The sequence below is a fragment of the Eufriesea mexicana genome, unplaced genomic scaffold (genome assembly GCF_001483705.2).
Source record: "Eufriesea mexicana isolate 0111107269 unplaced genomic scaffold, ASM148370v2 scaffold1928, whole genome shotgun sequence".
In the NCBI taxonomy this organism is placed as follows: Eukaryota; Metazoa; Arthropoda; class Insecta; order Hymenoptera; family Apidae; genus Eufriesea; species Eufriesea mexicana.
The window spans coordinates 11,714-39,123 of record NW_016910009.1 but is presented as its reverse complement, the minus strand read 5'-3'; the positions used below and the strand labels follow the sequence as shown (position 1 = coordinate 39,123).

Here is a 27,410-nt window from a genome sequence, read left to right as displayed (position 1 = left end):
TTTATTACAGAGAGCCTGTGTGGACCTCACGAGAAACGTTTGTTGAACGAACTGCTGTCGTCCTACAACACTTTGGAGCGACCCGTTGCCAACGAAAGCGAGCCTCTTCAAGTGAGATTTGGCATCACGTTGCAGCAGATCATAGACGTGGTAAGTTGTCTGCCTGATATTTGTAACATCGTTTATCATTCGTTGCTGACTTCAGCGATTTGCGTTGTAAAAAATGATGCGCAGAAAACCTATGCGCAGAAAAAAATTATTGCGTCATAAAAATTAATAATTGCGTAATAAAAATTAATATTGCGTAATAAAAATTAATATTGCGCAATAAAAATTAATATTGCGTAATAAAAATTAATGCATTGTAAATGTATTAATGTATTAAAATATTGGAAATTTATTAATATTTTAAATTTCTAATTTCTAAATTTTTGTTCTTAAAATTTTTAATTGATAAATGCTCTAAATGTGTTGTCCTGAAATTGGACAAAATGGTCTCTGTTTTGGATATGAGTTTATAATGTTATCATTTTTTACTTATTTTATGCCAATTGCATTTTTATTAAATCATTTAATTGTATATATGTTTGTAATTATTTTTAAGCTATATATAAATAATTAAATTCATCAATTAATAGGTTATTCATAATAAATAATTTTTAAGGAATTAGTTTTTTGCATGTTCACTTTTCATTTTAAAATTAAGATTCCTTTAGTTTAACTAAATTAGTTAGTATTTAGAAGTCAATGCTGTTTCTTACAGTTTATTATCTCTCTGAGCATAAATCTTGTTATAGGTAAGAATATTCAAATGAAGAAGAATTATTAGTATTATTTGCTTGGAACATTTTCTGTCTAAAACTAGTTTAATTTTCAAGTTTATTATGACACATGCTGCAACAAGAAATGATTATCATAGTGTGCAGTTTTTATTCTATAATGTAATCCAATTTGTTTTAATACTAGAAGTGCAATGTGTAACTAAATACATTATACACAGATAATAGTAATTAAAGTAGTACGATGAGAATGAATTGTTAAATATAATTACATTTCTGTCTTGCGAAAGGTTAATATTAATTTTACCAAAAGCAACTATATATTTTGAACAACTAGTTCTGTTGATAAAGAAATATTCCTTTCAACGTACCATCAATATTAGAATATAATGCTACGTATCACTTATTTAGAATTTACTTCAATAGGTAAAAATACTTATTCATTCCATTCTTTCAGTTAGAACTTGAATAACAATTAAATTAAAACATGTATTGAGTTGGCCAAAAGGTAATACTGTTATTTTTAATATAAAACAGTAGTCTTTTTATCGAATAATGCATATATTATATTCTAAATCTAGTAATACTATCTATTAATACTAAATGTAACCAATTAATTATATGTTGCATTTATTATATTCAATAATACTTGCAGCATACAATTAATAGGTTACATTTAGTATTATTAGATAGTATTATTAGATTTAGAATATAATAAATGCATTATTCAATAAAAGGACTACTATTTTATAGTAGATTGTATTAGATATTTGTCCTATACATATTAGATATTATATTAGATGTTTTATATATAAAGTATAGAATGAATAAGTATTAGTATTACACAACATCTTTAATAAATTTGAGACATAGGCTTTGTATTCAAAATCAAAAGAGCATTATCTATTTAAAAAAGTGTAATACTAGTTATTAACCAACCCAATGTTCTGAAAAACTGTAAAAAGAAGTTAAAAATATGAATTTATTCAGAAACCACGGTTCACTTTTGCAGCGTCTTCAGATTCAAATACCTCAAGCAATCGATCACGTTACTTTCAGTTCAAATATCAGCCTTAATAGTCGAATCGATTCGAATCCATCACAGCTGAAACGATCTGGTATACTGGGTTCTTCTAATTTGATCCGCGTGTAATCGCATTTACATTAAGGGAATTACCATTCGGGCATATTTCGCAAGGTTTTCTCCCTTTCTTAAGGAAATCGCATTAGAGAGGATTTACGTCGGAAGCATTTTCGCTTCCATTGGCGGCAAACTGCACAATGGTTACCGGTTCACGTATGCGTGCAAGCTATACGTATGTGTATGCCGCGCATATTCCAATCGATGAAACTTCCCTATGAAAGATTTCCATTATGACCCTCTTCTTTCTTTCGCCATATATGAGAAGTTACCTGAATCGTATATGAATGCCGTCTGTTACCGTTCGATCCGATTTCTTTCTTCGCGCATTCATTGCTCGCTTATTCGCTCTTCGCGTTCTCTCCACGTGCATGCAAATACCAACCACGCTACGGAATAGCCACAATGAAATAACACCGACATTCCAGCAAATAATGGCTCGAAAAAGTGATAAAAGTTTATTCTCGCCAGTGAGGGAACTTTTTTTAAGTATATCGTTCGTGTTTGGAATTAACGAGCTTAGAATACTTGTGTACCGACTCCGTGATTATGCTAACAGATGTGATCGTTATGTAGTAAATGATAGTCATTCGGTCATTCGGAGATACGATTAGGATGAACGAAGAGTGGTTGGAGTAGTCTTATTAGAAATTTTTACAAATTTCATGTCATTTTATACGTGGAAACAGGTTTTTGATTTCGGATAATGAATCATCTTCATAGCTAGGGCGATTGTCAAGTAATTTATGGAAAGAGGATAACGTAAAATAAAAAATTACTTTTATGTTAACTTTCTTTGTTTTCTTTGCGTCATCAATTCAGCTGGCAATAAAGTTTAAATGGGCGGGTATGATGCATACGGCCAAGTTCGTCTTGTTTCTCCTTCTTTCTCTTCTTTCATTTCTTATAAATCACTCTTAGTCGACCTTCATCCTAAATGCATACTGCCATCCATCTTTCAGAATCTCGACGTTAGTAAACGTTTGACTTTTGTAAAAAATTGCATCCTGTTCGCTGTAGATATTAACCAGGATCTTTTTCTTTGCATAAAAGAAGAAGGAAGAAAGGGAACGGTAAATTTCATTTATTTATTACAATCATTAGGTAAAAGAATATTTTATTCCTGCAAGATATTTTACTATTTTACGGTATCTTGATATATTATATTATGACCACACATTTTATTATTAATCACATAACCAGGTATTTTATAAGTATTTTATAAAATTAAAAATATCTCGTGTACAGTCAATTTTGAATTAATTTGAATTTTAATCTATATATCTCAGAAGATAAAAAGTATACAAAAATTCGCGAAGCATTCTTTTATTTCACAACTTGTACCTCGTCAATGCCCCCCATTCCCCCAGTAGGAAATTCGCAATGTGCAAACTTTTTCGTCGAATCTGACCAAAGAACATTACCCAAAATTCTCAGTAAAAATTTTCAATTACGAACTTCTTGTTGCTAAAACTTTCGCAAACGCTTCGAACCTCTGCAATCTCTTTCCATGCCCCTATCACGTCCGCAATTTTCTCTCGGGAGAAAATACAAAATGGCCCCATTCATTTGCACGAATTTACCCGATTGAACACTAGACGATGGTATTACGTGGAGTAAGACGAGGTGAGAGCAGGCCGAGTACAAGGGCCCAATAACGAGGTATCAAATATGCAGTGTCAATGGCCGCATAATGCTTCCGGAGATTACCTGAGGGGAAGATTGCGAAAGTCGTGGCGCAATTTCCGCGGCCTGGCGCATCCTACAAAGCGGCCGTCCACAATCTTTGCGTGAATTTCGAAGATAAGAAGATCCGAGATTAGCTGCGCGAGTTTTTGCGCGTCAAAATATCGGTCTTATCTAAATGAGACCGTGGCTAACGGTTGAGGCACCGTGCTCAGCGAACGACGCAGATTGCATTACGTTCTCCATCTTGGCTACCCTTGCCACGGTCATTTACTTTATGCAGCCCACCATTCGGCCGCCATCTCGCGAAACACCAGCGAATAAGGCGCGCGCTGATAATCGGAAACGTTTGCACGAAGTGCGGAAAATTTGCCACGAAGAAGCGTAATCGTCGCTTTCGAAGCATTCCCATTGCAGTTTTAAAAGCTGCTTGCAGGATTGCTCCCTTGTTCTTTGCATCAGACGTTCGCGAGTATTATGGGGTATTTGTAGCCTTAATACGTTAGTTTATCACGTTCTCTGTAACTTATAGGGATTTTTCTTCTATCATTTCTCGTGTTATTCTTTGACATTTTAATTTCTTGTGTTATGATCTGATCCTATGATAGAAATTTATTCGTTGAAGTTAGTCGGTATTATTTACGTGTGTCAGGGTTAATATAAGACGTTAAGGGTTAATTTGATAATCTCGGTGAATGCTAAAGACCTTCTGACTATCTTTCAGTACCTTTGAGTCCTATTCTCCTCTATCTCTTATTCAGAGAATTCCTTATGTTAGGAGGATTTATTGCTCAGACCAAGTATCGTAAAGCTCACACATAGCAAGCTCATCTTTAACAGTTGACACATCTGCAGAAAATATCTGAAATTTTTCCAAATATTCACTGTCGAGTCCGTCAAAAACCTAAGCAATCTTAAGGTCCGTTTAAAAATCAGGTTATTTATACATATTAAACAATTTCGATTTTTAAAGGTAGAAATGTTAGGCAGACTGGATAAAGATAACACTATCGATCTCTTATACACTTGGCTATCTTCATAGACATTGGCTAATCTCAACTTCTTTTCGCTAATCTGCAGATTTTCGGTATACACCCTAAACAGCTAAACTCGGAACAGCGCCAGGCTGTCTTAGATTTTTGATACGGAACTAATATGATAATGAGGTTGGAAATAACCTTTATTTTATTTTTATTACGAATTTTGTGGGGATTTTATGTACTTAGAATTTTGGTAGCTAGAGAAGTATAACGTTCCTGATGCTTTTATTTTATTAAGCAATGATAGGGGTAAAATATGACGCTGATTTTAATGAATTTCGAGTACTATATATCCTCCTGTGCCTGGCTAATGAATAAATTGTATTACAAAGGGCTGAACTTTCTGCAAATGATGTATTTTGTAGATGAAACTTATTTTAGGGAAAATACGGATTACAAAATAGGGTAGCTATTATTAATTTCAGAAATGACGTAAACAGAGGGGTAAACAGAGGAAGTATGCTGCGAGAATGGGCACACTGAACGTTTTTAAACATCGTTCATACTTTGGTTATAAATAAGGTGGAACTGATACAGAAACGTTCGAGCTCGAGTGGTGGAAAAATTTTATCGCGGAACTTCCGAGAAGCAACCGTTTTTATTAAAAATTCTTTATCAACAATTTCTACGAAACATGTCATAATATTCGCGGCTTCGAAATTCCCTGTTATCCCTCTGTACACTTACTGTGTTTGATAGCAGATAGTTACTTCTTCCTTTCCTTTCATATTTATGAGTAAACATTGAAATAAACTCTGTACGTATTGATATTCGATGAATTCACCACAGTGTACTGCTCACAAACGGATAAATATTCCAATAATTCATCATTTTTCTTTTGGATCATAATTTACCGATGTTACATTCACGAGTTGGAATATACGATTGAAATTATATAAATTGTTAAAACTGAAACTCCACCGGTCTCAGAGACAATTATTTCACCACTGAGAACGTTTATGAAAAAGGGTGTCTTCCAAGGTTTATTTAGTCTATTTGAGATTACTATTCCTACAATTAAAATACACGAAAATTGTTTAACACTAGAACTACCAACCCAGTCAAAATGACTGGTCCTAGAATTTTCCTTTTCGCAATCACCGAACACATACACCTGCTTTAAGAATAAAATTGGTATCGACTCGTATTAAGAAAGAACTGTAATCGATATATTCACTTATATTCATCGTATCGCTGAAATTACTATAATCTGTACACGTTATAGTTAGGTACCTATTAAAGATCAGTAGTTCTAGTGTTAAATAGTAATGCTTTGTCTCAGGAACGTTTCCAATTTTTGAAATTTTTTCGTAGAAATTTCTGAGTCAATAATTCTCTACAATATCTGAATTTAAAATATTCTGACAGCTTATCAAACGTCTTTCACCAATCCTAAACTGAAGTTCACTTCGGAAACGTACAGTAATCGTCAATGGATTCACTTGTGCCAAAATATTACGCCCTTCCCTATGGGAAATACTGTAAACAGTAATATATTTCGCTGTATGTATCCTTCCTCTCTCTCTCTCTCCCTCTTTGTAATGCTCAATCCCACTAATGTCTCAATGCCAGGCGCGGGCATATGAAGCGTAATTACACTCGACAAGCAAATATTTTCCGGTCCATACAATTTCACGTGGAACAAAGCGCTCGCGGCGCTGGGAAATTCCGATATAAGACTTACTCGGTATGTAAATACGTGAAACGTAATTATTGCGCACTGGCAAACAACCGCTTATATTGGTGGGAATTCCCGAGCACGTACGGGACGATCGTGAAAATCGTCCAAAATCCTGACATCAAATTGTCATGCAAAATCACTCGTCGTGATCTGATGGGATATTGGTTGAGATAGAAGGGTAACTGATAGCTACAGAGATGTTGACACACGTGATTAATGTCATTAATGACGTAATTGGGCATCGTAGGACATAAGACATTATAAGACTTACTTGGATTCACTGTCTAACTCTCTCAGTAGTTTAAAAGATTGTCATAAATTTGTTTATAAATTTTCTGAGGATGGGAAGAAGTATGTACTGTACATTGACAACTAGGTCTGATCATTCAAAAATCAGGAAAGCTCCATGCTGTTTACCAAATTCTCGTTCAGCCGAGTTAGGTCTAGTAGCTGTCATCCTGTTCTTGGATAATACCTCACAAATGCTAGGAAAGACAGTGACGAGGCTAGAGAAGCTACAGTAACTGACAAAATTCTCACGATTCTTCATCTGGAAGATGAACACATTGCAGCCTTTAATGGACCAGGTCATAGAAAACCGATTAAAGAAGGGTTCAATCTCACAGACAGAGGGCTTTATCTATGACGTTGCATCAATCTTCGGTGTCAAAAGCATATTTTGGGTGACGAGTAGTTTACCATATGTGATACAAAAATGCAAAGGCCACGGGCATTAATCGCTTATCGATCTAGAGCGCGGTCTTAATAAGAGGCGTGCAAAATGGCGGCGCGAGATCACGTACAAAGCTGAATATTCTCTCTATGTAAGGCTCCTATTAAAATTCACCGAGATCAATTTATCCCGTGACCTGATCCACTGTGTAACGTTGATATTAAATTTTTAACCGTTGTTACTCCGTGAATCCTTGGCCCTTTGGTCACAGAGCCGACCCAACCGTGGATCCGTAAATTTTTCCTGGAAACTGGACTGCCCCTTTGAAACGCGAGCTCGATTTATTCCGCGGAATATTTTTATTTTCTCCAACCCCTTTCCCTCACTATCGCGAAAAGAAATTCGATTTTTTCCCCTCTGCCGCGAGGACGTTTACCCCGAGCACAGAGGGAACGTATTATTGTTCGCGATATTGGGTTAAATCGAACGTGAAATATATCGATCGCGCATACGTGGTCAGGGAATTCGATGCAGCAATTTTGAAAGGGGAAGAACGTTAGTTGGTAATTTTTGCGGAGGTTGAAAAAGTTCGCGTTTATGTACCGTCGAAGGAGTGAAAACAGGGGCTCGAAGATAAGGGTTGAAAATACACTCGTACGTGAAAGTGTTGGTGCTAGTGAGTTAAATGGCAAATCGTATCGGGGCTGTCATAAATATCAGAAAATGAATCAATATCGTAGTGGAACTTCTTACACTTTAATTACCGATGTATTACAATGGAAATCTTGTTATACTTCACGGTAATCTTAAAATTAGGGTATAGGTCTTTAATTTTCACTATTTTTCCTGTTTTACTTGATATTCGTGTTGGCAGTATTTTAAAACAAAGTTATTGACAGCGATTAGGCTTTTAATTCGTACCTTATTACAATATTGCAATATCCGTCACCGATTTACTCGAGACAGCAGGGTGATAGGTACTACATATCAGTCTTTCGTGAAGAATGAACGAAGCGAAATCGTAGAACCGGCGGTTCTATTCATACTTCCGCTATACTACCAGTCCGGAAGCGTTTTAATTGGATATTTCGAGGCACAATTGGACCCAGCCAGGCAAACTGTACGTGCTTGCCGGAAACCCAGTCGAATTCGTGACCAAAACAGATGGCATGTGATCGTGAGCAGGCTAGTGTAACTCGTACACAGAATTTCCATTCGTGTTCTGTTAATACACGAACCTTTATATGCATGTATCCTGAAGTGAAGCAGACTGGGTAAATTCCTGCGTTACTATTGTAGTGCAAGATGGCGACCCTGTGTGGTCAGCACGGGATTACGCGCTGCATGTTTGGTGCCACGTGTTAAAATCCAGCAGAATATACTTTTTCAATTCTCTGCCAACAATAGTGAACTTTCCATGTCGAATAAAACGTAGAAATTTAGGAATGGATTACCTAGTTCACTTAATTATACATCTGCAGAAATATTCCTGATAACTTCCAATCGATTATGCTTTGACACCTCCTAGAATTTCTCTCGAGTGATCCGTTACCGTCATTCAACAATTACTGTAGAATCCTGTAGAATCGACAAGGTGACGAGCTGAGATAAGTGCGATTCGAGTGTTAAGTAACTCACATTATCTGTTATTAGATCCAACTCTAGTAATTACCTTGTAAAGTACCGTTCGTTGGTGCAATCACTTTCGATTTCGTAGTCTAAACTTGTGCAATGACTTCTGACCTATGTAGCAAATGAAGATCAAAGATACTCTTAGCTCGCTGGATATCCTTATTATTCTTAGTAATTGATTTACATACTTCGAATCTGTTGTAACTTCTAAATTTCGTGGAGTAAATACGAATTATTAATCAAAGATAACACATTCCGGTAGCAGCGAATTAAAAAGATTGTCAGTTTTTAGGCAAGTTGCAGCTTTTCAAAGGTTCTACAGAGTGCAAAGTTGTTTGGTTCAGATTGCAAGAAACCATACTGCACAGTGTGAAAGTTCTTGGTTCTGGACGACGAAAGTTTTTCGATTCAGAGCGTGGAAGTTTTTAGTCTTTCCAAAATTTCCCTTTCTGTTACCTGTATTAAGAGAATCTTCACTAGGAGCGTCGTCTTCCGGAACTTATATATAGGAAACGTGTCGTGTTCAATGGCTGAGACTTTTGACTGTTTGTGATTTACACCATCAGGGTTTCCAAGGTTCATCTATCCATCAGCCAGGTCAGGTAGACGTTGATTCGATTAATGGTCCATCAAAGCTTCGTCTAAGTCCGGAGTCTGTGATCCACATACTGTGATTGTTCTATAACTACGATTATGATGCGCCATTGTTACCAACTGTGAGTGTACGCCAAAGAGGACTTAAATATTCATCATACTTCTCAGTTACACGGTTAATAACTCTCACATCAGATTTCTATTTAAAATATTATCGATTCTAACCTCAAAGTGCCCAGTGAAAATATCACTCACGATAGGAAATAGCGATAGAATACTAATCGCGAGTATTATAAAATATATTTCTCCAACCTCGCTGGAATATTTTTAAGCAAAATTCCAAACCTTAAAAGCTTTAGAAAAATTCAATCACATCCTCGATGACGAAATACATTAGTAAGAAATCTATAAGTCTATAAGTAGCAGTGGAAGAAAATTCAGATATCTATTGAACTGTCAAATTAAAAATTTATTATTTCTCATATGAAGATGTAAGTATTATTCCTCACGTCGTCTCATTCGCAAAGCTTCAATCCTAGTAAAATTCCAAACTCTAAAAGCTATAGAAAAATTCAACTACATCGTCAATGACAAAACACTAATAAAAATTCTATAAGTTTATAAGTAGCAGCCAAAGAAAACTTAGATATTCATTGAACTGCCAAATTAAAAAATTATTATTTCTCATATGAAGGTACAAGTATTGTTCCTCAGTCCTTCTCTCATTCGCAAGGCTTCAATCCTAGTAAAATTCCAAACCCGAAAAGCTATGGAAAAATTCAACTACACCATCAATGACAAAACACTCTAATAAAAATTCTATAAGCCTGTAAGTAGCAGCCAAAGAAAACTTAGATATTCCAATAGATTGGCATTGAACTGCCACATTAGAAAATTATTATTTCTCATACGAAGATGTAAGTATTATTCCTCACGTTGTCTCATTCGCAAGGCTCCAATCCTAGTAAAATTCCAAGCTCTAAAAGCTATAGAAAAATTGAACCACATCCTCAATGGCGAAACACTCTAATAAAAATTCTCTAAGTAGCCAAGGAAAATTCCAGTATCCATTGAACTGTCAAATTAAAAAATTATTATTTCTCACATGGAGATATAAGTTTTGTTCCACACGTTGTCATCTCATTCTAAAGGCTTCAACTCTGTCATAAACCTACCCCGAAAGCGTGTGCAATAAAAATGGCGCTTTCGTGAAAGAACAATGATGAATGCCCGAATGGATGACGAGCAGTGTAAATTCAACCCAGCCGCGAGACACGATGTTCGATAAATGAAAACGGTAAATCTCGTTTCGGCGCCAATGTCGTTTGACCGTGAACTCCGTATTTATGGTCGGCATAATGGAAATTGCGCGACGCCATTTCCACTCTCTGGTTCTCCGATGGCGTGCTGTCAGCTCTTCGCAATCTATCGCGGCCTCCTGCCGATTTTCAGTTTCCCTTAGCTTTCCTCGTCTGCTCCCGTTCGCGCAGCTACGTATCAAAGGCGCGTCCACAGCGGCGCAAAGTGACGAGAAGCTTTTTCATCAGCGTCGCAATTATAAAATGGTAAAGCGAGCTCATCATATTACTCGGCCTTCGCCATTTCACGTTGCCAAGTTGTACACGGGTCGGAATAAAGGCACTGATCAGTGAAATTTCGCCTCCACGCGACCTTATTTTCCTGTTTCGCTGCCTTCGCTGCCATTTTCTCCGCCCGCCCGCCCTTTGTCCGCCCCTTCTTCCTTTCTTTTAAGTTTCTGATTAATTTCCCCGGTTCCTGCGCCAAACGCGATTTTAATCCGGAAACTTCGACGTCTGAGCCGGCAGCATTAATGAGGCGGTACTCGCAGAAATTGTAATTTACCTCGCAATAAAATGGCTTTTCACCTATTTCCCGAATGCGCCAGGCGAGGCGAGGCGAATTCGATTTTGCCTGGCGAGCCACCAGTGTGGCAACGAATTTCGCTCTTCGGTAAGTTAGAATTATTTATTACACTAGGATTCTTTAATGAGAAGTAATTAAGGCCGGCCACTTAGGATGAAGTATTTATCAAAGGGGTTCCTACGGGATAGAATAGCCATCTTGACAGGGTATTTTGGTATCGGTGCTGTTCATATATTTATGTTATTTTCTTTAAATTATTATCACAGTAAAATATTAATTCGATCTTTACAAGATTCATGTGGTTGAAAAAGAGAAAGAAATATTGAAAAATTTTATATTTAGTTCTTGTAACAGATATATTATATATCTTGCGTATGTATATCCTATAAGACGGTATCGTATAGGTCGGATTATAAATTTATTTGTACGAAAGCTGGATGGTGATTTAATGGTATTTAATATTTAAATTGGATAATATATAATTCCATATTTAGATGAAACGTAGTACACAAGAAAGGTATCGAGAAATATGCGAAATTAAAATAGTTATGAATTAAAAAATTAAAAAAATGGAAACTAAGCCCTCGAAAATTACGAAATCGTTTCGACTTATTCCAAATATTATTTATTAACCGATGTGAATGATAGGAATACTTTCTCGTCGTATTCAGGATAAATAGAGCTTAATACTTTCCCCTCGCATTTTGTTCCAAAAAAATATCGCGTGAATCTCCTGTGAAAGATTCCTCTGTAGAATGAAATACTTCGATAATTATTTGGAGTAAGCAAGTTACATGACGCACCCCTCCCCGACATAAAATAAAATTACCTGGAATATGTAGTGGTACGACAGCACCGATATGATTTATGAGCTGGCGGAGAATTAATTTTATACGAAGCTGAAACTTCTAGATATCTATCATTAATAATTTCGAAAATAATTTGCAGTGAAACTTATTTATTTCTTCGCATTTTGATACCAAAGTTTAGTCATAACGGTACACCAGTAGCAGGGCGCACTTTTTACATGCTTATACTACTGCAACCAATTAATTTCTACTTAAATTTATTTTTCCTATGTAACTTGGTGTACAGTGTTGTACCTTTTATTGTCTGCTGTATAGCTTTTCGTATTTGGTATGTGCATATTTTATTTCACTTTACTAAAAAGGGCTTTGCCCCCAAGTTTCAATAAATAAATAAATTTTTCCTATTTATATCATCCGCAAAATTCGAGTAACCTCTTAACAAGTTTTCATAATTTAATCACGAATTAAATGGACAAGCACCGGTTCACCAAAAATTAATAATTAAATAGCCCAGTAAGTTAATTATCGAATCAGATACTCGGAAAATGGACACACGTTCATCTCCCTAATTCCACCCCCAAAAACAGAGATCCACCTGGCCAGATGACGAGATTCGTTGAATTCAATTATCGCCCGTCCTCAGTCCATTTTCAGCTCGTGAACGCTTAATACAAAGTGGCCCATTATTTGACGCTTGCTGTCATCTTTCTTGCGCACTTATTCAATCTGTCGTCTGACGCGTAGAAACAGGATGTTCCGAGCAGTTTCGTGCATTAAAGCAAGAGATATTTCTAAGTAGAGCAAAACACGTCCCATTACTCAGCGTAGCCTCCCTTTTCCTCCTCGTTTCCTTAAGTCGCGTTACCCAAGCTGCTTCGAGTTTTTCCACCCCCTCTGTCCACCCCTTTCGCCCCGTCGCGCTTCCTGAACGATCGTCCCGACGAAAATCGCGAACAGCCCGGCAGCTACCGCATTTTTTATTTATCCAACCGGAACGCGCTTCATATTTTCGCTTCCGTGAGCCGAACGATATATTTTTGGCCGTTGATTATTTTCAGTCGCGTCGCGAACGCCATTTTTCGACCGACACTAATCGCTGGATATCCGCTCTGCCGTCTCGAATCGCCTACGCGTTTCACCACTTCGCCGAATTACCGTGTCTCGGCACTTCAATGGGAAATCACGAAATAACGCTTCGCCTTGTCACTGCGGGAAAGCTGGTACATTAATTTCCGATGACATCTCGTTCGCGCTGTCGTGTTCGCTCCTCTCCTCGTCAGCCGGGAGATAAAAGGAATCATTTTTGCGAAACGCTCATTTCTGAAATGGGAATTTTCTTTTTTTCCGTGTTAGTGATTCCTTCCAATATTTTTGTGGCGCGTTTACTTCGCCAAATGGTTAAAGTTCTTGTATTAATATTTTCTCCAATATTTTGGCAGCATATTTACTCTATGAAACAGGCGAATTTTTGCTGCTTTCTATACTTGAATTTTCTTCAAATCTGTTTGTGGGCTGCTTATTTTCTGAAATGGAAAATCCTCTTCTCGTATCGATGTCTGAGCTTCCTTGAAATATTTCTGTGGGTCGATTAGTTTCTGAAATAAGAAGAATCTTTGGAAACGCGACATTCCGAAATGGGGATATTTATTTTTCTATCGTATCGATGTTTGGATTTTTGTGGTGACTGATAATTACCCAGGAGAATAAGCTCCTGCTGGAAGTGAAATAGGTCTTCGTTATCTGTATCGATGTAAATTCAACCTAGATATACTAGAATTTATTTTACACTTGAGAAAGTAACAGAAATCTTGTCAAATATTTCGAATAGAATTTCTAGTTATATATTTGCCTTAATTTAGAGATAAGTTGCTTTGGGAGAGAAGGTTTATCTAATTACTGAAATGACAGAGAAACTAGAGACATTGGGAATCAACTGATAAGCAGTGCCATTACGTCGAAACGCTGAAGAGACAAAAATGCAGCATCAGCATTGTGCTTATTCGACAACTTTTATAATATATTCTTATGAAACAGAAGTATAATTTTCTTTCTTTTTTCATGTCCAATTTTTACTCAAATTCGTTTGTTCCTATTTACACCATAATTATAAAGAATAATTACGAAAATGAATATTTCTTGAAATTTTTACCCTCAAAATTGTGCATTATTAATTTTATATATGCACAATTATTTGGAAGACAAATATCAATGTTGCAAACTTTTGTTTCATATTTTGCCACATGATGATTTTTCTTTGTCCAAGTTGTAACACGGAAAGAGTAGATGAAAACTGTCTTTGTCAGGCAGAAAGAAAGGGTTCGTTTATGCTTTCATGAATATTATACTTTAACGACGTCCTTTATAAAGTGAATTATAATTTACGTAAGAAAGTTCTGCGTAATATTGCAGTTGTTGCAACATCTGAGATCATTTGTACGTTTCCCTTGAATTTGTATGACTTCTATAACTTCCTTGGAAAAAATAGACTCTATTCCTTTTATCGTCCATCTCTTCAAACTTTTCACAGGACAACAACTCTTCTCGAGCTTCATCACTGGAAATTGTCCCTTATTTCTACGAATCCGTTAGCGTGTCAATGAAGTTTAATAACGTGTAAAAGTTGTAGTTAACTTTTCAATTTTGTCTGCATGCAATTTTTAAATTTCCAAATATTATTTTGTTAAATATTTCTTTGTTCGAAATTAAGATTAATATGACGGCAACACCGATTACATTCTATTATAGAACCTGATATAACGAATTACTTTGGATATTTAATTTAACAGCGGTGTCGGCATTATTGTACATTAAATCACTTCGTTTCTAAAAATGCAAGGTATACATAATTACCAGTGTGGTTTTAAATTTACAATATATTAAATTTACAGTAAATTAAATTTAAAATTAATTACGAAGAGGAATTAATTATTAAATCGGTTAGCGTGATGGTTTACAAGACTAAAAGTCTGGAAATTTATTTCCCACGAGGAAGGAAACCAAAGGTCGTAATTTTTCACGCAAAGATGGTGTCGCAAACGACGTTCGCTTATAAACTTCCGCAGTTTCCGGCTTCCGTTCTACCCTTTTTCTTCGCGTCTGACTAAACCTCGAGTCGGACTACTGGTTGGCTCGTGGCCGGTGCATTCAGCCAAACGAGTACACACTGCATACCAAAATGTTCCATGCTCCATGTACCTTGTTTGATTCTTCAAAACAATCTTCGTATATTTCCTACATGTATTCCTTTCTTGTCAAATTCGTGATAATATATTGTAGAATAACACCCTTTATAAATCCCCATGAACAGACAATCAAAATAAATCTTGAAAAATTCCATTACCTTCAAATTAAATTTCCAAAATTGAATTATTTATATTTTCCTATATTTGGATAAAAATAATAGCAAGCGTGCAATGATAAATATATCCAAAAATAGAGTTACCAGAATTACTAGAATACTTAAATAACCCCAGAATATCAACGACACGATCATAAACAGATGCAACACCCTAGTCACTCTTAGTCCTCCATTCGAGCATACAATAACCGATTCAGTGTGATCGTTCACTCCTTTTCAGATCCTTCTCACCCCCTTTGCACCCGCAAACGCGGTTCTCCTCTCATTTTCGCGTACCGGCAATTTTCATCCCCTGTGAACCGCACGCGACTCATCGCCCGTGGAAAAAGAGCGAAATTGTTCGAAACTCTTCGCAACTCTTCAAAGCGGTTGCCGCGCGTGCATAAATGCGAATACGACGAGTCGTATCACAGCGAATGTTTTTCCCTCGTCTTTTATGTCGTGCCGCGCGGAAATTAATCATCGCGAGGGTCGGGGGTGGTTCTCGTTTGAAACATGCTTTCGTTATACCGCGATGGCCCCTCCGTCTTCTATCTAATTTCCCGCGGAGTTAATTTGCCGAGATTTTTCGACCAAATCTCGCAATTTGCCAAGTCTCCTTCTATTTTTATCCTTGGACACGATTACTTCTTCAATTGCACGTACGAACGTCCCTGAAATCGTTTCAAATTGAATTTTTACCCTGTCGAGTGATACACGTTATGGTGTAGTGATTGGAAACGTTTTTTAAATGGATTTTTTCTCTTTCCTTTTTTCCTTTTAATGGAATGTTAGGCGAATTTATGTCTGCGACCGCGTGATTCGTTTAGAAACGAATTTGTTGGTTCATTGTATTTTGGGCTTGTGTGGTTATACAGGGTTACTGGTATTTATTGCTCCTGTTCGCGATGGGAAATAATCGTAGAGAAATATTACAATTATTCATACTGTGCATATACGTCATACTGTAATGCAACTTTTGCCAGATATCTTACGAATTTTTGTTTATATTATCATAAAGACAATTACGGATGATTATCGATTAAAGCTATTCCTCCTGAACAAAGCGTTTATAAGTACGTCCCTTCGGTGTTATATTATGTAAAATTTGTTTGCTTTTCTTTCATATGTGAAATTTTATGTAAATGGACTACGGTCCGTTTATAAATAAAATAATAATAATAATATTGGAAAATTAAATATTACAGAATGAAATACTTTTATAATAAGAAGACACGAAAAAGTTCTGTCAAAATGAATGTAGTGAAACCAAAAATTCAGGTCCCCTCGAAATTATTCTTCTGTTGTACAATTCATTTATAGTATATGATAGTAACTGTATATTCTACTTGATGGATATAGGTTTAGGTAAAATACTTTTCGACTGAATTAATGGTTTCAGCAAACGAAGAACTACGTGGAATTACTTCAAAATCCCAACGCAATTATCGTTTGCAAAGTGTATCTGTGCTTTAATGCCAGAATTGGTATACGAAGCTAACGTGATAATGTTCTTAGGCAATATCGTCTGGAAGTGGTGCAACGTGATTTATGTCGGACGGCGAATATCGATTTATATTTATGAACAAGTGGCTTTAAATATTTGAATGAGATTTGTAAATGTTATGCAGTTTACACTTATGTATATCTATAAACGTGTATTCCGAGTTGATAAAACTTCAGTGGTTGGCCCATTTATCATTCTTATTATTGACTACTATCGCTCCGTCATACCAATGTCATTCTTTTTCACTTATCACACTGTACATGTATTTTTGCTGTCTTACTGGTGTGACGTATTATATGACTGAAAGGACGTCATGCAAATACTCTTATCATTATAGATTATAAGCTTGATCATAGAATTATTCCAGTTTTATACGAAAATAAATTTTTATCTAATTTGCTGCTATTCCTAGTCTGTTGCATATATATAATAAAGAAGATTTCAAGAAAAGGATGGATCTTCAATGACGTTCTCCATATTTTTAAAAAATATTAAACGAAGAATTACACCTTAAATTTAGGCTGAAACTAAAATAAAAATTAAAATTGTCATCATTTCTCAGAGTTTTTCATTATTCTCTCATTTACTTTCCAATTTACACAAAAATTGTGTTATCGCATATGTCATGTTTCATGTCTATGCAAAATTAATCCGATTACCTTTAATAATCCATAACCGCCCAAATCGTTACACTGTTGATCTCAAATTATAACAAAATATATTTAATTCCATGGAATAAAATCAGAAAAATCGTAGATAAAAGGAAACAGATTTTCCTTGTTATTTTCTATCATCTCCTATTAGTTCGTCCGAAACATTCGATGGAATTCGAAACATTGCGTGTTTCAACTCTGAAATTCCGTTCATTTCGAGTGGGCATTTTCAATGTATGGAAAAAAAAATAGAAGAGAATAGAAAAAAAAAATTTGATGCGTCCCAAGTGTAATGTCCCACCCCATCGGAGAGGGGAATTTTGACGTGAAGGGTTGACCTGCTCGAATCGACCTTCAGTCCGTGTTCGCTTTGAAGTGAATAGGGGTGTAGATTACGAGGGGTCTGTGCGTGGACCGTGACCAAAGGCGTTGTCAACAATTTCGATTAGTTTCGACACCTGCGTCGTAACCTCCCGTTGTACACACGTTTCCGTCAAACAGTGACAGCACTGGCCTGTAAACAAACTGTACAAACGTTCCTCGTATTTCGCGAGGCTCGTACAGTGGTTAGAAAACGTGCTTTTAGAAACCTGCCCTTGGGTAAATGTCTATCGTTAATTCGGAGTATTATTCTTGGATGTTAGACGAAAGTCTATGTGAACAGAATATTCGTGGATTTAATTCGACAGATTTATTCCTACTTAACCAGAATAAAAATAAATAAACGCGGATTTCAGAAACGATCCAAGACACGATTCTTGGTTATTATTATTTCGACAAACAGGAGTTTCATGAAATCAATACTGTATTTCGTATTTCAGCATTGAACGCGAACGTGAAAAACAGGGTGAATAAAATTGCAATTTCTACGGATTACTCGATGTGTACAACGGAATTTCTGTTTCCACATGGATATTTTTGTTTTCCTTTTTTTCCATGCGTTCCATTTTGTTTCCCCTTTTTTGGAATATTTCCCACATGGATAGAGGAATATCCGAAGAAGGAAAATTTAAATTATTATATAGCCTCGTCTAATATCGTTTGTCTGGGTGGACTGGTCCGTGCTTCCAAGTGGGTACACATGACATAAGAGCTAATTTTGGGAGGAATGTGTGTATTCTCAGAGAAACTAGTTGATAGGTAGAGAAATGATAGAGTATCGAGAACGTTCTTTGCACTGGATAATGAAATTTGTCTAGCACAAATTTATCTGTCGCATATTATAGCTCAATTAAACCTATTCTTGGACAGGATGGTGCTATCAAATAAAAGATGATTCCTTTCTACAAAATACTATAAGAGTAGCGTATGAAATAAGTTAACAAACTCAAATCTATTTTTACAAGAGGAAAAGAATGTTCTATATTAACCTACGTCAAAATTCTAATAACTAGATTCCTCCAAAGACGCAGAATATTTAATTAATTTTCACATATTTTAATAACTTCTTCAAGTCTCTCCTGAAATACAGGTAAACAAATAAATGACAATATTATAATTATTAATAATATAATAATCAAATATTATCAATAATATTTCAATATAAATATTAATATATTGAAATTAATTATGTAATAATAATTCAATCAATATTAATAATCAAATATTATTAAATTCCATAAATACAAAATTGCATACCCCAAAAAAATGCATACCTAAAAATAAAAAAGGTTCCTTTGGCCCTCGCTAGCCCCAGAAAAATTCATCGCGCCCCAAATAATTAACCCTCTGCACCATTTAATAAAAGTAAAACGAATCCAAGTCGATATTTGCAATTGTTTCGAAAAAGGTTGAAACGTTTTGTCGACACGGCTTGTATATTTATTGTCTATAAAAGGTTCGATTTTAAAAACATTTCAGTCAGATGGTAAAGTAAACTCAGCCGGTGGCTCGTAATTGCAAACGCCATTAGCCGCGAAAAACGAAATTCGTGTTCTCGGCTCGGCGACAAAAATAATAACGTTGTATGAAATTGTCGCGTTAATCCCCGGATAAGACGGGGACATCGTGGAAAGACTTCTAATAATCTAATAACCGGCTCGGTTAGCGCAGACATCTTCAGCGTGGTTTGTTTCACGATGATTGATTCGATAATTTGATCGCTTATTGATTTCCGATAATCCGCCGGTCTCTTCCGCCACGAAACATATTAAACAACGATTAATCATGGCCGCGTCAAGCACGGAATTATTTTCCTAATAAAATGGATACGTATTAGCGTTCCACGCACGCTGAAATTTATTACGAGCGCTAATTAGGCTGCAAAACAAAATGTCCGAGAACGTCTTTCGAGAGGGTTGCATCGTATATAAACGAGTGTTTCATATTTTTCTGACTAAATTTGTTTGAGAGTATCCTATATGGGTATTACTTGTGGGTGATTATAATAATTCAAAAATATTTATGAGAAAAGGAAGGAAAATATTTTATTTTCGTCCAAGTGGAATTGAAATATCGCAATTTTTCCGAAACGAATTAATTTTACTGTCAATTTTCGAGCTCTCCAATCATTTTGTTTTAAATATTTAATTATCGTATTCTCTTAATGATATTGACGCAACTTACATTTGCTTGATTATTACATCCGTCGAAACTGGAGTTAATTACAGTGGATAGTCAATAATTGGATATACTAATATATTCATAGCTAATTATATGCATATTTTGATGTTCTATATATATATAACTATTTCAGTAATAATATAGTGAAATGTGTTAATTATTTTTTTATTTTATTTATTACAATATTTCTAATATATTTAAGATCACAATCATTTTCGACCTCTGTTAATTATTTATGATATAATAAATCTATGGATAATAAAATAATCGAAAATAATAATAAACAAAAATTGGAAACAAATTTTCCAGATAGTTAGAAAATTATTTTCACTTGCTTCTATCATTTTTCTTATAATTACAATTTTTCACTCAGATATCATTAGAACTGTCAATAAAAATTATGTTAATTACAAAAAGTTACGAATTCAAGAACTGGAATTAAACAATTTATTCTACGAATAGCTGATATTCGAAATACACCGTTGAAGAAGATGCTTGCTTTATCTTGGAAGATAATTTATTCTTAATTTCCTCGGGCAAAGAATTTCTTGCAAACCTAAGGGAATCTACCCTGGAAGGGATCCCGCGGGAAGGCGACGAGCTTAAAATCGGCTGGGCACGCAGAAAATTTCGATTTCGCAGTTTATCTGTGTCGCGTGTGTGCTTCTTGACCGGAAAGCTTCACGCACCGTCGATCGATCTAATTTCGCTTTGAGCCGAACGGAAAATCGACCTTGGATCCGATTCCACTTTGAAGTGGAAATCGAGCGTTAATTCGATTTCACTTTGAAGCCGAGACAAGTGTTTCACACGTGCGTTCACAATACGTTAACGAATTCGCTTCATCCAGGAGACGTCTAAACATTCAACGACCGACTTCTCTTGGGGTCTCTGAGCAGATTGCTTCTTCCAAACATGTCTTTCAGTTGCCAGGTCGAGGAATATACACATACTTAGACGTATAATTGACGAATAATTCGCTATAAAGACTATTTAAACGGAGTATCGAATTTTTATTAAATCTTCAGAAATGTACCAAAAATACCAAATTCTTATTGGGTCAGAATATTTTTGTGACACGAAAATTTGACATCGTTTCGTTTAACACTGACACCAGCAACGTGTAACGCGTATCCAAATATAGTATACATAATTGATATTAATTCTGTTTAACACTAGATATTTCGAAACCCGTGAATTTGACGGATGGGTTGCTCCAATTATACGATGGTAACAGATTTAGTTAACTTATATTAAGTCTGTTAATATTGTAATTATTTTTAAATTAAACTAATCGCTAAAAAAAGAAAAGGCACGTGGTTTCCTTCACCTGTAAACTTGACAGGTGCTCGTAGAAATAGGTATACAGATAGCGTCTGTAAACCTAGTGTTAATTAGAAATCGATTTTGTCTTTACCAAAAGTAGCTCTGCATATATTTATCGAATTCGATATTCGATACAATATTACCATTACGCAAATTTTAGAGAATATAATATTGTAGTATCGCAGATTTCCCATCTCGTGTACAGGTAGCTTTAGCTTAGAAAGTCACCAAGTGTTCGAAGGCCAGGTCGGTCGGAAAAACCCCGGCGATGCTTCAGGCTCTCAGTACGACCATATTTGGTCATGTTGGGGGAGGCTTTTGGAAAACGTGTACATGTTGGGGAAGATATAAGAGAAGGCAAAGAGTGGTTAGTAGACAGTTCTTTGATGCCGTTCTTAGTAGACAATTTTAGTTGTGAGCAGTTAGTTGTTGCAAGCTGAGTTGTCATTGCGTTATTAAGTTGAGCGTAGTCTTAAGTTGGGAATCGATATGGGTTCATGTAAAGAGACAATTCGTATGTTTAATAATCACCCATACACTCTTAATTTATTATTAATGAATAAATAAATAAATATGTAGGTGATTATTAAACACACGAATTGTCTCTTTATATATATACATACCATCAGCAATCCCATCTCTCCAATATGATTTAAGAAAACATAAAGTATTGGATTTCGAAATATCATAGTATTTGAATATTAAAGAGAGTAACTGCATTTTGATTTTTGTACGTCGTATAGTATGCAATTTTTACAAACTAATGTCTAAATATACTCGGTGTAGTATACTTTTATTTATTACTGAGAGGAGAAATGATTTTTACGTACTTTAAATTATTTATGTTTATATTTTATAATTTATATTTCTATGTTTATGTTTATATTTTAATTTATTTATGTTTTATATTTGACAATTTCTATTTCTGTGTCGCTGGATTCATTTTTTGAAGTTCTCGTTAGCCCGATAACTGCAATATCTTAAAAAACAATAAAGTTTACAAATAAAAAGTTGAATTAAAGTCCGTGACCGTTGGGAAACTTGAAACCAGTTTAATGTCGTTTTGAACAGGTTCGAGAGCAACTTTCAATTTCACCCTGCGTCGGAGCGAATACCGGCGAAGGTTGTTCGGCCTGACCGCGACCGCGTCGTGCTGAAAAATGAAATAATAAGTTCACTTAACGCTCAGGCTGTCCGCTAATTGCATTCTTCGTCGCTTTCTTGCCTATCGCCGAGTTCTAGCCAAGTTTCGCGAGATTAGCGAACCATTTTCGTCACGAATCGTTAAACTTAAATCGTTTCATACTTGTTGCGCTGGTAGCTAGCTTTTCTTGCATCCCGCACAGCCTCGTGATGCAACCGTTTCATTGACATGCAAATCCAGTTTCTTTTCGCTTTCAACCCGGACACGCCTCGCGAATTTATTTCACTTCCGCTGATCATGCTGTTACCTGATGCTTTTGTGCCATGTGATCAATTGGAGAGTTCGCAAGGCGAGGAATCGCAAGTATAGCATTTATGTTCGAGTACCTTTAAATTATAATCGAGAAAATAATGCAACTTGGAAATAGCTGTGATGCGAAATTAAATTTTGCAGAAACATTAGTACTATCGCTTAATTTTATGAGAATATTGTAGTATCGCAGAATGCCCACCTCGTGTGTAGGTGACTTTGGTTTGGAAAGTCGCCGAGGGTTCGAGGGCCAGGTCATTCGGAAAAACCCCGGCGATGCGTCAGGCCCTTAGCATGACCATATTTGGTCGTGTTGGGGGAGGCATTTTAGGAGATATATAAGGAAGGCAGAGATGGTTAGGGGACGCTTCTTTTTGAGAGACAGTGCTTGAGAGATGGTCAAGCTGGGTCAGTGAGTTGTAATTGTGTTGTTAGTTGTAATTGCGTTGTTAGTTATAATCGTGTCGTTAGTTGTAGTCGTAAGAGTAAGAGTTGATATATATCTATATTCGTAGTCTTTACCGTCACCGCACATTGTATTATTATTTTATGTTTAATAAATAGTTTTATATTATTAAACAACCACCATGTCTCTACAATATTATACGATATTACACGATTGTTCAACTCGTTTAACGCTGATCCTTAATAGACACAGTCTAATTAACTCTTTGGGGTACGCTGGGATTAAAAGTGTATGATTTTTGGCCAAATTAATCCTATGCAGACAGAGATCTGCGTGTTTATTTAACAACAATCCTTTTTAATAACAAAACAGGTTCATGTAACTAAAATATTACACGAAGTTTCTCTCAATTCTAGCTCTCAAACACACGATCCTCTATTCGCTACGTCTCAATTACACATATTCTGCCTTCTCTGCGCTCTTGCATCTTTTTTTAAAATCTAACGTAACCTCGTCTTTGATGGGCCAGGTACTTTAGACACTTGGACACATTCCTAGTCTTTCGTTCATTGCTTGTAGTCGACTTACAAATAAGTATCTCATCCTTTTACATGGTCACCCATCTGTCCACACGCACTCTAGACATCGTCCTAAACGCCTAAGTAGAAACCGATGCCACTGTTTATTATTCCTTTACTAGAGTCCTTCACTGCTCGCAATCCCACAAAAGTGCCTCACCTTTTTGATGCACCGTAATGCATGATGGGACATTTTTAGTCCCACCATGAAATATTGTAAAAGCTGCATGCACATAGGTTTATATTTCGTCTTATTTACGTAAAGCAGTTGATAATACCTTCGACAAATGTTATAAATGTATTCGCTCGTGTTGGCAACATTCAACATGCCAGTTACAGTGGAGATTCATCGATTGTTGCAAGTGGAAGGTTTATTGCGACAATCTTTTTTTCCTGGTTTTGTGTAAAATATCGTAAAAGTAAGTTAATTTTCATAAAAATTAATTTTACGCCAATTCTGTTTCATTTAACACGCAATAAAATTTCTATGCAACATGGATCTATCTTATTATCTGAAATCCTGTGCGTGTTAATCGATTTTCTTTTGCAATTTTTCGTGTGTAATATATCTGTAATTAATTTCGCAATATTTGTCTTTATTTTTATTTCGCTTCTTCCAAAATTATCCGCGGGATGATTCGTTCAAGGAACGATTGGAGACGTATAATACGCGTGGGAAATTTGACTTACAATTAAAATCACGCAGGCGACGATGTCGTGGCAAGTGCTGGTCACCGACTAATTCGTTGGACAGGATCGTTTACCAAGCGGTTTGCCCGTTGACACCATCGTTGAAGTGCATTCGTTTTATAAATCACTTTGAAGTTCTGATGAGTCTGCGGTGGAGTGCGGTTCCCTGCAGAGCACTCGGAAAACGAACGATTGCACCAGCAATTTGTGGTTATTGGCTCTCTAGTTTTTGGTGTGAATTTTACGATTCCCCGCTCTTACTCTTCCCTTTCTGTACACGTCTGTCTCTGCTCTTTTACGTACGTCTTGCACGCCCTGAAAATTGCCACGATAATTAATACGTTGCCGACATGTGACGTTTATTAAATTCGTTTGCGTTCTTTCCTCTCACAGAGGGTTGAAAATAGAGTCGTGTTATTAAATGTTCTAATGTAATAAATGACGACGAAACTGTGCAAAATAGGAAGTTTCAAGAATGCCAAATTACAATTTTTTACAGAATGTTGTAGTTTCAGGGTAATTTATATTTGTACATAAAATATGCAAAATATTCGAGAAATAATGCAAAACTGAAATTGGGGTAAAATAGTTGCGAATTATATATTTGACATGATTCAATATTCCTGAAGATATTAGAAATATTTAATGCCAATAATAAATTCGTTGAACATTTATGCGAAAATGTATTAGGTGAAGTATAAAGAAATCCATTATTTTTGCATCAAATTGAATGTAAAAAAATTTATTACACTTAATATAGTGAAAGACGAAGTAAGTTAACAATGTTGGCCACCATGAATATTCCAGTATTTGTATTTATAAAAAGAAATCCATTATTTTTGCATTCAATTTCATGTGTCTAATACTTTGACAAAGTGTTTTCAAATTCGATGAAGTATATTAAAATGGTACTGATCCAATGTTCTTTGTTGATTTCAGGACGAGAAGAATCAAATATTGACGACGAACGCGTGGCTCAAGTTGGTGAGTGATCAAATATATCCACTACAAATTATTACATAGTACTTCATAAATTTTTCTGAAGTAAATTTTCTGAAGTATAGCTTAAAACGTTTTAGAAAATATATTCTATTCTTTCTAATCTATTCATCTAATATGAGATAGGGTATACAAATGGAAGAAGAACAGACTGTAAAATTTCTTGCAATAATTTATTTATTTTCCGACATCTTTAACTCCCGATGATGGAAAAACGATAGAAATTATAGGAATTAGGTAATATTAAGTCTCCAAATTATTATCGCGAAGAGAATTTACAGTGGACGATGACGAAAAACAATTTGACACGAGGGTCGAACGTGCTGGTAATGGCATTGCCGGTAAAAAATGGGAAATTTAAAATGCGCTCCTGGTAGCATCGTCTTTTTTCCTTTTTCGCGACACCGGTTCGCTTACAGGAAATCAATATACGGCAACTAATACTCGCCTGTCACGGTTGCTATTCTCATTTCCATCCAAGTGGTATAACGTTCCCTTTAAAGAACGCATCCCTATCGCCGAGAAAAGTGCGGTACAGGGGAGGAAGAAGAGGGTTGAAATAAGTCAACTGGGCTAATTACATTCGAATACCAACGACTACCAAGTGCAACGGAGCTCACATATAACAGACTACGAAGCAAAAATACGATATTAAATTAACACTTTACTTAGCATCGTTTCCCAAAAATTATTCTTTGGTAAACGATACTTATTACAGAGTCTCACCACGTGGGGGTGGCAGAATAGAGACTCTGGTCCTTCAATAAATTCCTATTGACAGCCTTCTGCACTAAACATAGAGCAAAAATTATTCACGCTATTTTAGTGTGTTAGAAAAGGAATAATGAAACTGTTTCGAATATTTTTTTTTTTTTTTTTAAATTGTTATATATTGCATCGTCTTGTCAACATTGAACATCATCCTAATATTGTTTCTGGGTGGTTTCTTCTTCAGAAAACCCTATAGGATATGCTACCGTGTAGCAAATTTGTGCCAGATAAAGAACTTATGGTAAAATCCGAAAATATACGTAGAAAGTATAGAAGGAAATTTTTTCTTAAATTTCGATGATCAATTACAATTAATTTTGAGCACGATAAACCTCCTAACGTTCTTACTTTTTATGTAATACTTTATTTTATCCAAAAATCGTGCCTTTTTAGAGCCACTCGCATTTTTCGGAAATTGGAATTTCACATATTTATATTTTTGGATTTTATCTTATATATGATAAAAATTGCAGCAGTTATTCATCCATGGTTTTCAAGAAGAATTCTAAAAGGGTTCTAAAAGAATTAATTCCTTTTCTCACATCTACCATCGAGATACTAATTGAAGAGGGTCAAGTTGCAATTCGTGTTAACTCGAATTATAAATAACGTCAATTAATTCAGCGCACAGAGCTGTGCCATTCGATGCTGAAATTGGAAAAAATTGCGAGAAAATGTTAAATTCGTTAGCCAGGATATTTCTTCTGAAGTTGCCTTGGCATTTGTATCGTTAATGAAACGAGAAAGGGTATTTAATGTTAAAATATCGTATTAATGAAAAGAAAAAGCGGGCTAATGTCATGTAAAAAGTCAGATGGGATTTCAGACAAAGGGAAGAGAATCGCTTTTCTAGTTTAACATGGCGTCCTCGTCATTAATTAATTTTGAAAAGGAAGTAGCTACGGTCAAAGGCTATACACGATGAAAGAGGATCGCAATTCATACATGTATTAGTAAAAGTGAATAATAATAACGAAATTGAAGACGAAGGCTTTCGTAATATGATATTTCATATGAACAATTTTTCCTATTCTTTTAATTATTTATCGTAATTACAATTTTTTGATCCGTGTATATATGTGTACCGTGATTCAGGTGATACAAATTCCCTCATGTTTGTGCGATAAAATACAACGTATGCTCCATGTGATATTATATATGTAGTACAACGTGGAATTTTCAAAATTTCTAATTTGAATTTTTTTATGG

General features: G+C 35.5%; 1 protein-coding gene across 1 annotated transcript; it reads left to right on the top strand.

Annotated features, from left to right (window-relative positions):
* LOC108549385 (neuronal acetylcholine receptor subunit alpha-7) lies at positions 1 to 25,415 on the top strand (the record flags this gene model as incomplete). Its single annotated transcript, XM_017902736.1, has 2 exons — positions 1 to 150; positions 25,371 to 25,415. Coding segments are annotated over 2 exons (195 nt in total), but the record flags the coding sequence as incomplete, so codon positions are not given.
* Positions 25,416 to 27,410: the final 1,995 nt, after the last annotated feature.